Source organism: Coccinella septempunctata, chromosome 7 (assembly GCF_907165205.1).
Source record: "Coccinella septempunctata chromosome 7, icCocSept1.1, whole genome shotgun sequence".
Taxonomy (NCBI): domain Eukaryota; kingdom Metazoa; phylum Arthropoda; class Insecta; order Coleoptera; family Coccinellidae; genus Coccinella; species Coccinella septempunctata.
Genome location: NC_058195.1, coordinates 30,836,637 through 30,847,709, shown reverse-complemented (window position 1 = coordinate 30,847,709; position 11,073 = coordinate 30,836,637). Strand labels below are relative to the sequence as shown.

The window sequence follows — 11,073 nt, the reverse complement described above, 5'->3', positions numbered from 1 at the left end:
CACGTGATTCTTTCCCCTACAAAAGAATGCGATAAAAATTGTTGAGATATGCCGCCTGGATTGCAATTATGGAGGAGATAGCGCGCTGCGCCTCTATTTACTTAATTCCTCCGTATACTGATATTCCGCCTGTGTACATCTGCTTGTACGGTACAACGTTGCCATTTTCGGAGGTGCTAACCAGCAAAGAGTCCCGCAGAGCAATTCTTCTATATACAGCTCGGCACACTAGCGCCAGTGATATACACTCGAACTAAAAGATTGTTCAGTACATAAACGGGGTGCGTTGTGACCTCAAAACGATTTTTTGATATGTTGATCCCTGAAGCCTCCTGAATCTAACAAGCTAAAAAACAAGGCAAAACGATGTCACCTCCGAAATCGGAGGTGACATCGATATATATGAGGTGAGAGCGTTAAACGAGTTACTATTTTGGAGGTGGTATTAACACTTTATAACTATATATATATATATATATATATATATATATATATATATATATATATATATATATATATATATATATATATATATATATATATATATATATTTTTTTTTTTTTTTTTTCACCACTCAGGGTTTCTCCAGAGGGACCGGGTCCATTCGACCAAGGTCACTCTAGCCAGCTGTCAAGAACATTCTAACGATCCTTGTGGTCCAGAGTATCACCTCCTTCTGGGCCTCGCTGATCAAGTTCTCCTCCAACTCAAGCAGTCTGGTGTTTTCTGCCAGGTGGCTCTCAACTAATCCATTAGTAGATATTATCAGTGGCAAGATCGTGATCATATTGAGCTTATAGATCTCTTTCATCTCGAAAGCCAAGTCGTGGTATTTAGTTAGTTTTTCAGCGTACGCCCGACTTATATTGTCATCTGCCGGAACAGTTACGTCAATGATGGTGACCCTGTTCTTGGTTTTATCAAAGACAACGATGTCCGGTCTGTTGTGTGGTACTGTGCGATCCGTAGTGATCGGGATATCCCAGTAAAGTTTGAAGCTGGTGTTTTCGAGTATAGGCTTTGGTAAGTATTCGTGTACTCTTCTCGAGGTAAGTATAAGACCTGTTTTAATCGCAATAGCCTGATGGTACACTTTTGCCATAGCATTATGCCGCTGAGTGTACTCTCTGGGTGCCAAGATGGAGCATGAGGACGTTACGTGTTGTATGGTTTCAAGGGCTTGCGAGCACTTTCGGCATTTGTCTGTTGCAATGTTCTTCTTTGCAATATGCTTCATATAAGCTCGTGTTGGGACAACCTGGTCTTGAACAGCTATAAGTCGTCCTTCGGTCTCAGGAAATAGATATCCGGATTTAAGGTAAGTGAGTGATAATTCCTTATTAACCCTCTGGTTTTTCAGTGCCTCTGGATATCGTCCATGAAGAGCTTTTCCATACCATTCTTCCAGAAGCCTATCATCTGATTGTGCCTGAGGTATGTCATCTCTGCAGGCCAAGTTAAGTGCCGTGATGTTCTGGTCCTGTTGGCATATTGCCCGGATGAATGGTGAGTTCTTAGAATGAAAATATTCTCTCAATACTTTTACCGCCTTGGAGTGGGCATTCTCAACACTTTGTAGCCCCCTGCCTCCATGATTTCTGGGTATATATAGTCTATTCACAGATGCATGGGGATGGTGCACTCCATATTTCGAGAGAAGTACTCGCACCTGTGTGTCAATTGCTTTAAGGTCGGTGTTTGACCATTTTATCACGCCAAAGGAGTAGGCTATGCTCGGTATCGCCCATGTTTTGATTGCCGTGAACAATGCTTTCGAGTTAAGCTTACTTCTGAGGATTTTTCTTATTCGGCTGAAGAACTTGGTCTTGAAAGCTTCTTTTTGATCTGAGGTTTTTATCTCTAATGCTTGTTGTATACCCAAGTATTTGTAGGTTTCCTCAGAGCCTAGCTGTTTTAGTGGCATCTCATCTTGAATAAGCATTTCTTCTCCCCGAGTCAACTTTCCTCTCTTGACATGTATCACGGCGCATTTGTCCAGACCCATTCCCATTCGAATAGTCTGTGTAAAGGATTCTACGATCTTCAATAGTCTTCTTAGTTGTTCTTGGTTTGCCGCATAGAGTTTTAGATCGTCTACGTAGAGATTATGGTTCAATCTGATATTCGATCTCGAGTCTACAAGATATCCATAACTGTTGTTGTTCAAAAGACTACTCAGGAAGTTCAAAGCTAAACAGAACCATAGGGTGCTGAGCCTATCACCCTGAAAAATGCCTGTCAATATCCTAATTTCAGGTGTTGAGTTGTTGCCGAATACTAAGTTTGTTCTCCAGGTCATCATCATATGCTTAAGTAGTCTGATAATGTTCTCAGATACACCATAGAGCTTCAGTACTTTGAGGAGCCAGGAGTGCGGGACCGAGTCAAAGGCTTTTTTGTAATCGATCCACGCGACCGAGATGTTTCTCATTTTCTTTCTTGCGAGTGTTGTTATGAGATGGTCTATGCTCAGTATCTCTTTGCAGCCTTGGGCATCCTTTCTGCAGCCATTCTGTTGTCTTGCAAGGATATTGTACTTGCTCACATGCTTCCATAGATGTTTTGTTATTATTCCAGTGAGTATCTTATATATAGTCGGAAGGCAAGTGATAGGTCTGTATGACCTTGGGTCAGGACAGATATCTCCTTTGGGCAGCATATGAGTGACACCCAGGGTGAAAAATTCCGGTATGGTGGAGGGCTCAGATAACGATTCCTGGAAAAATTTGGCCAGTTGTTGATGTGAGGACTGAAAGTTCTTCCACCAATAATTGTGGAGCCCGTCTGAGCCTGGAGCAGCCCAGTTGTTTGTATTTTTCAGAGCAGATTTTATGTCCTCAGGTATGATCTCTAGGCTTTCCATCGTGTATTTGGTGGATTCTTTTTCCGCGTCTTTTATCCAGAAGGCCTCATCGTCATGAGTCACATTGCGCTCCCAGATCTCCTTCCATACCCCATACATCTCCCTTTCACCAGGATACGCTCCTCTTTTGATCTCCGTATCTTCAAGGGTTCGGAAAAATTCTTTTTGGTTTTTGTAATAGAGCTGGTTATTTCTATACCTCTTTACTCTTTCATTAAAGCGTTTTAGACGGTTACCTAACGCTTTTATTTTTTGTTTCAGCATATCGGATACCACAGTGAGCTTCTCTCTCAGATGTAGGTTCGAGCCGCTTGTTCTTATATGTGACTCCGATGCGATCTGCTTTATGCTCTTCATTATTTTTCTGTTGTGTGATTCTTCATTGAGGTAAGTATGTAAGATGCCAATTCTTTTCCTGATTAGTTTGATCTTCTTTTCCAGCCTCAATTTCCATGGTGGTGCTGATTTTGGATGCCGAGTCATATAATTATCACCAATCTTAATGCCCAGCTCCTCACAAACCGTAACTGCCCCAGCAAACACACAATCGACCACATCTCTTAGTGTTACAGATGCTTCAAGATATCTCTTCATGGTTTTATCCATTTTTTGGACGCATTCTAACAATTGTTTTGATTGCCTCATTCTGGGTATCTTTGGTCTTTTGCTGGGTGATAGCCCAGAGTACTTTTGGAGATTGCCGTAATAAACACGTTCAAGTCTTGAGGGTTGGATGCTCAAACGTGCATGAGCTCTGGCTTCACTTAGGGCCTCCTCTGGCTCAACCGGATCCGCCTCTGTTGATGCTCCTCGAGGGGTTATGCTGTGTTCGATTGTGTTGAGTTCTGTGACCGAGAATTTCTGTCGCTCAATAAGCCATCTGACCCTATTAGCAAGGAGATTTGGGTAGGAGTGTCTTTGTGGATAGATGTCATTCCACACTTCTGTCAGCAACTCTCTGTAGGATCCTCCTGTTCTTTGTTGAATGTCCCGCGCTATGAAGTGAACGCGCATTATCAGGATATTCTCTTCCTCCGTCCAGCGCGTTCTCTCAACTCGTCTTCTCGGAGCACCAATGGGGCGAGATAATCTCTCGTCCAAACTAGTGTTTCCTTGGGTACTTCCTACAACGAGATCCTGGCTTACGGTGCCATCTCGGGGGGCTGCGCCGCTCGCACCACAGCTGACCCCATCAGGCTCTTCCTCCAGACGGCTCCGAAGAGGACCAGCCCGCTGTCCCCTACCGCCCTGATTTCTGCTTCTAGTAACAGGAGCGATGTATTCTACAGATCTCAGGCTGCTGACCTGAAGATCCGGATATATATATATATATATATATATATATATATATATATATATATATATATATATATATATATATATATATATATATATATATATATATATATATATATATATAGTTATAAAGTGTTAATACCACCTCCAAAATAGTAACTCGTTTAACGCTCTCACCTCATATATATCGATGTCACCTCCGATTTCGGAGGTGACATCGTTTTGCCTTGTTTTTTAGCTTGTTAGGTTCAGGAGGCTTCAGGGATCAACATATCAAAAAATCGTTTTGAGGTCACAACGCACCCCGTTTATGTACTGAACAATCTTTTAGTTCGAGTGTATATCACTGGCGCTAGTGTGCCGAGCTGTATATAGAAGAATTGCTCTGCGGGACTCTTTGCTGGTTAGCACCTCCGAAAATGGCAACGTTGTACCGTACAAGCAGATGTAGACAGGCGGAATATCAGTATACGGAGGAATTAAGTAAATAGAGGCGCAGCGCGCTATCTCCTCCATAATTGCAATCCAGGCGGCATATCTCAACAATTTTTATCGCATTCTTTTGTAGGGGAAAGAATCACGTGAAAGAAAACCAATCTTAGCTCTCTCGAATGGAATTATGACTGTTTATATTTCATCGTGTGTATCTATGCATCCGTTGAACTTCTTTCATCTCAAGCTAAATATTCAGATGTAAATGATGATGAATATTCAAGGACAATGAGCCCTTCCGAAAATTTTCATTTCAGAATCAAGAGAAAAAATGCTACAAATTTCACAATATCACAGAAATGAACAACGTCGGCTAAACCGAATGTTGGACATTGTTGTGTTATTTCAAATAGAACGCCCTATATATTTTTCTTGAATCGGATTGCTCAATGATTTTGAGGAATCCTTTGCTCAGAAACATCTGTTTTATTATCGATTATGTTTAATTATTGGATTTTCCCGAAAATTTGAATAGCTTGTACCATCTCTCTGGTTTGAAATACTGGAACTTACAATCTGCACTCAACTAGTAGAATACCTTCTAAAAGAAAAGATCCTTTTACCTACACAACATGGTTATGTAAGAGGTAGATCAACTCAGACAGCAGTGTTTGAGTTCATTTCAGGAATCCTTAATGCCTTGGAGGATTCTAATATAACAGTGGGTCTAATGCTGGATCTATCAAAGGCATTCGATACTCTGTCCCACGACCTTATTCTCCATAAACTTTCTGCATATGGCATAAACAAGCTAGACTGGTTTCAATCATATTTAGCAAACCGCAGGCAGAGAGTGGTGATCTCTCAGAACGGAAAAACAACAGTTTCGGAAGAAGAACTCACAGAGTTCCGCAGGGTAGCATATTGGGCCCTATCATTTTTATCATTTTTCTAAATGACCTAAGTACCATATTCGATGAAACCATGGTTAGGACAGTGAATTATGCAGATGACACAAACTTCACTGTATTGGCCAAGCACGATTTAGAGTTGAGTTTACCATTTCACACTCAACTCTAACTCTAAATCGTGCTAGCCAGTGGTTTGAAGCAAACGGTTTGTGCATGAATTCTGAAAAAACAAGTGCCATCCTATTCAGGACAGCTCATTCCGGTCCCCAAGTGCCTACCAGCATTTCACTGTCTAACTCCACATTAGAATTAATTTTTCATATTTTATTACAATCATTTTATCGAAACCATCGATTATATTCATTAGATGTGAAATCTCTGTATACCAACATTCCCACAGAACTAATAAAGGAGGCAATCGAAAATAATTGGGAAATAATCAGACAACACACATTAATACCAAAAGAAGATTTCATCCAAACAATACAATATATCACGAACAATAGCTTCTTCCAATATGAGGAAAATTTCTATAAACAAATTAAGGGTGTAGCCATGGGGAACCCGTTATCAAGCACGATAGCACAGTTGGTAATGGAGTTGATAGAAAAGAAAATCATGGAAAAACATAAAACTACGTTCTTCAAACGATATGTAGACGACATTTTAGTTATAACAACAACAACCGAAATAAAGTCGATTTTGAACGAATTCAACAACACACACGAATTTCTACAATTTACACTTGAGGAAGAAGAAAACAACTGCCTGAACTTCTTGGACATGACACTAATGAGAAGAAACGGAAAATTATTGACAAAATGGCACAGAAAGGAGCAGAACACAACACATATATTAGATTATAACTCCCAACACCACCATTCACATAAGAAAAGTACTGCCATTGGATACATAGACAGGGCGTTAAAATTAACATCCCCAATACTCCGAGAGAAAAGTTTAAAAGAGGTGAAAGAACTTTTGACGAAGAATCACTACCCTGAAACCCTCATCACAAAACTAACAAAACAAAGGACGCACCGACTATACAACACACAACAGACGAAAACACCAACAGATACCACAAGACGAATACAATTACCATACATACAAGGGCTGTCACAGAAAATAAGTAATATATTGAAACCTTACAACCGAGAAGTAGTACATAGACCATACAATCAAGGTGGAAACATCTTTAGTAAGTTGAAAGCACCAACACCCAAGACAAAAAAATCACAGGTCATATATAGTATACCCTGCAAGGACTGTGACAAACAATACATAGGACAGACTTCACAAAGACTAAAAGACAGACTAAACGCACATAAATATGCAAAAAACGCAACTACAGCACTTAATAAACATAAAAAAAATCAAAAACATGATTTTAATTACGATGACACGAAAATTTTAGGAATAGAACCCCAACAACGACGAAGGGAAATATTGGAAATGATTCACATACAAGTAAACAATGAAAATGTAGTGAACGACAAACAAGACACGAAAAATCTCAGTCAAATATACATGCCAATACTGAGAAGACCACCGATAGAAAGAAGAAGACAAGACAACCAACATTCCATTGACCCCTGACATTGACATATATGACATTAACATAAATAACACAACAATACCGACCAGAAAAGAGCAAAAATGAACAGTGAGATATTTTAATGACTATATTATCCTATTTTTATATTATATATGTTACTTTTTAGATGTCGATTTATGATTTATGTATACTGAAGAAGGCGGATGCGCCGAAACGTTTATACAAAATAAAATTGTTTACAACTTTTTTGAAGACCTAGATGCCCAATCAATTCAAACTCAACATATTATATGCTAGGTAAAAACCAAAACTTTCACAATATATTAATGCAGGGGGAAGAAAGCATTATGGATCGTCAACATAGGACAGAACAGCTCACACAAGGAAACATTCAAAAACTAGTAGACAAGCTAGCTAGGGCAAAGACAAGGAGAATATTTTTACTTAAGTGCAAGCAACAAAATCTATGCCCAAATTTCTTAAAACTCAAAACAGATCACATCACATATAATTGTAAATATCTCGCTGATAAATATGACAAACTACAGAAAAAATTCATATTTCGTACCATCAATTTGCTGATCACTGATACTACCAAGAACATAAATACACTGGAAGGTAGCATTCGAACGATTCTGGACAATAAAGAAAAGGACGAAGGGGAACATTCAAGGCAAAATTTGGAGTGCTATATAAATGAAAGATTAAACCTCATCACAACCAGAAGTGTATCCATTCACAATAAGAAAATCCAGAAGTTGGCACAAATTCAGGGAAAAAGTGAAAACGTAAACAACAATCAAACAAGAGTAGAAAATTTGTCAACAACAGTACTACCTGACTTCGTGGTGAAAACACTAAACTTGGGCCCCAAATATTCCATTGAGATAGAAAGAGAAAATGAAATCCCAACATTTAACATTATTACACAAATTGAAAATACCATTGAAGAATTATCAAAAGAAGACCAGGACAACATTCGAGCTAATGTCACACAAGCTCTAAATACCCATCAGAGACAACTAAGGGGCAAGAAACAGAGACAAAACATGATGAAATCCAACTTCGAAAAAACTAAAACATTTTTGAAAGCACACAATGATTTGCAAGTCATAAGAGCTGACAAGGGAAATAAAATAGTGGTAATAACAAAAACCGAATACAACGAAAAAATGCACGAAATTTTAGACGATAATACAACCTATAAACAAATTAAACGAGACATGACAATCACATTGGAGAAAGAAAACAATAGAATTATCAAAGAATGGGAACAAAAGAAATATATAACTAAACAAGATGAGAAAACATTATTGACCCATAACAGTAAAATACCAAAAATATATGGATTACCAAAAGTCCACAAACAAAATATACCACTAAGACCGATAGTTTCTTGCATTCAATCTCCTTTGTATAAATTATCGAAATATATGGCGAATATTCTATCCAACGCAATAAATAATAATGAATATTATATAAAAAACTCATTCGATTTGAAAGAATCATTGAGAAATGTTAGGATCCAAGCAAACCATCGATTATATTCATTAGATGTGAAATCTCTGTATACCAACATTCCCACAGAACTAACACAGAACTTCTTGGACATGACACTAATGAGAAGAAACGGAAAATTATTGACAAAATGGCACAGAAAGGAGCAGAACACAACACATATATTAGATTATAACTCCCAACACCACCATTCACATAAGAAAAGTACTGCCATTGGATACATAGACAGGGCGTTAAAATTAACATCCCCAATACTCCGAGAGAAAAGTTTAAAAGAGGTGAAAGAACTTTTGACGAAGAATCACTACCCTGAAACCCTCATCACAAAACTAACAAAACAAAGGACGCACCGACTATACAACACACAACAGACGAAAACACCAACAGATACCACAAGACGAATACAATTACCATACATACAAGGGCTGTCACAGAAAATAAGTAATATATTGAAACCTTACAACCGAGAAGTAGTACATAGACCATACAATCAAGTGGGAAACATCTTTAGTAAGTTGAAAGCACCAACACCCAAGACAAAAAAATCACAGGTCATATATAGTATACCCTGCAAGGACTGTGACAAACAATACATAGGACAGACTTCACAAAGACTAAAAGACAGACTAAACGCACATAAATATGCAAAAAACGCAACTACAGCACTTAATAAACATAAAAAAAATCAAAAACATGATTTTAATTACGATGACACGAAAATTTTAGGAATAGAACCCCAACAACGACGAAGGGAAATATTGGAAATGATTCACATACAAGTAAACAATGAAAATGTAGTGAACGACAAACAAGACACGAAAAATCTCAGTCAAATATACATGCCAATACTGAGAAGACCACCGATAGAAAGAAGAAGACAAGACAACCAACATTCCATTGACCCCTGACATTGACATATATGACATTAACATAAATAACACAACAATACCGACCAGAAAAGAGCAAAAATGAACAGTGAGATATTTTAATGACTATATTATCCTATTTTTATATTATATATGTTACTTTTTAGATGTCGATTTATGATTTATGTATACTGAAGAAGGCGGATGCGCCGAAACGTTTATACAAAATAAAATTGTTTACAACTTTTTTGAAGACCTAGATGCCCAATCAATTCAAACTCAACATATTATATGCTAGGTAAAAACCAAAACTTTCACTATATATATATATATATATATATATATATATATATATATATATATATATATATATATATATATATATATATATATATATATATATATATGAACCCGTAGTTCGTTGTTACCTCCGTTAAGTTCATTGGGCGACCTGACCTCCGGGTGAAGGAGTTTTTTAATTGGAATAATTTTTGCTTATATATGTAGAGGGGAAGGTAAATAACAGGGGTACCTAAAGAGGGGAAAACATTTTTATTGAAAAATTTTTCTTTAAACGAATCAGACCTTACTACCTCCGCATATATTTTTTATTAGTAGTGCGCTCTCACCTCCCGCAACGTTGTCAGATTTGAGGAGGACAGAAAGTAGGGCAGCTTGAATTCTACTCATATACAGCTGCTCTTCCGATTCATTCACACATACTGAAACCTGTAAATAGTTCGAGAACGATACTGATATTAATAAACTTCATACGCTAATAATTGATTGATAAGGATTCGGAGTAAATGAATTTGGACAGAAATTATTATCTTTTCTTCATGAATATCAACAGTTTTGAATAAGTATGCTATGTCTACGATACTTCGTCCGATAGGGGAGTTTGATACCGTATAGGTCCTAAAATGAATGATACATGACAATGAAATTTTTCGTTACATATGAGATTAATTCCAAAGACAATTTTACCGAATTTGTTCTGGTATGAAATAGTTATCTAAATTTTGGGCATTATATTCACGACATGAGGAACTCCATTGAAATGTTTTTCCCGAATGAATCAACAAAGATATACGTTTCACTTTCAGCTTCTATACTTCATTCACTTTCATTTTAGCACAGGAGTGGCCATGGAAATTGAATACCTTTCACTCTGTATGGTACGAAAATGTTGGGTTAAGACGCTTGTCAAAACATTTTTGAGTTTTAAATAAATGCTACGTAGTCCGTTCTACGTGAGACTCTCAGTAATTACGTATTTCATCACAATGTCAAATCACTTCGGAAAATATTGCGTCGAAAATATGTAACGAACATAATTGACATTTATACAAACTGATTGAAGACATACCAAATCTATTTATTTACATGGAAAATAGAAGTAATCAGTAGCTTGAGGAGAGTTACTGTTGTTTATTTTCTTTGGCTGGAGGCTGAAGACGTTACATCAGTTGTAGAATTCAAAAAAATCAACCCGAGGATGAAATGCATTTGATGCAGTGTTAGCATTGAATTGAATACTCATAGGTGGTAGGGAATGGGTATCTCTTGAAGAAATGAACGGATAATTACGAGAATGTTGAATTCCTCAACAAAAATCATCTTGCGTAA

General features: G+C 37.5%; 2 protein-coding genes across 2 annotated transcripts; one reads left to right on the top strand and one right to left on the bottom strand.

Moving 5' to 3' along the window:
• Positions 1-619: 619 nt before the first annotated feature.
• On the bottom strand, positions 620-3,877 carry LOC123317761. The gene has a single exon (XM_044904371.1). The coding sequence runs from the start codon at positions 3,875-3,877 to the stop codon at positions 620-622; it is 3,258 nt and encodes a 1,085-aa protein (XP_044760306.1).
• Positions 3,878-7,407: 3,530 nt separating this feature from the next.
• Positions 7,408-9,486, top strand: LOC123317760. The gene is made up of 2 exons (XM_044904369.1): positions 7,408-9,088; positions 9,305-9,486. Exons 1-2 carry the CDS (start codon positions 7,408-7,410, stop codon positions 9,484-9,486), a joined length of 1,863 nt encoding a protein of 620 aa, XP_044760304.1.
• The last annotated feature ends 1,587 nt before the right edge of the window (positions 9,487-11,073 follow it).

Bases quoted from the DNA above. Each gene is read 5' to 3' on its own strand.
- LOC123317761 (XM_044904371.1), bottom strand. From the start codon at position 3,877: ATGCGCGTTCACTTCATAGCGCGGGACATTCAACAAAGAACAGGAGGA.
- LOC123317760 (XM_044904369.1), top strand. From the start codon at position 7,408: ATGGATCGTCAACATAGGACAGAACAGCTCACACAAGGAAACATTCAA. The intron at 9,089-9,304 runs GTAAGTTGAAAG...CGAAAATTTTAG, and splicing joins TCAAGTGGGAAACATCTTTA to GAATAGAACCCCAACAACGA.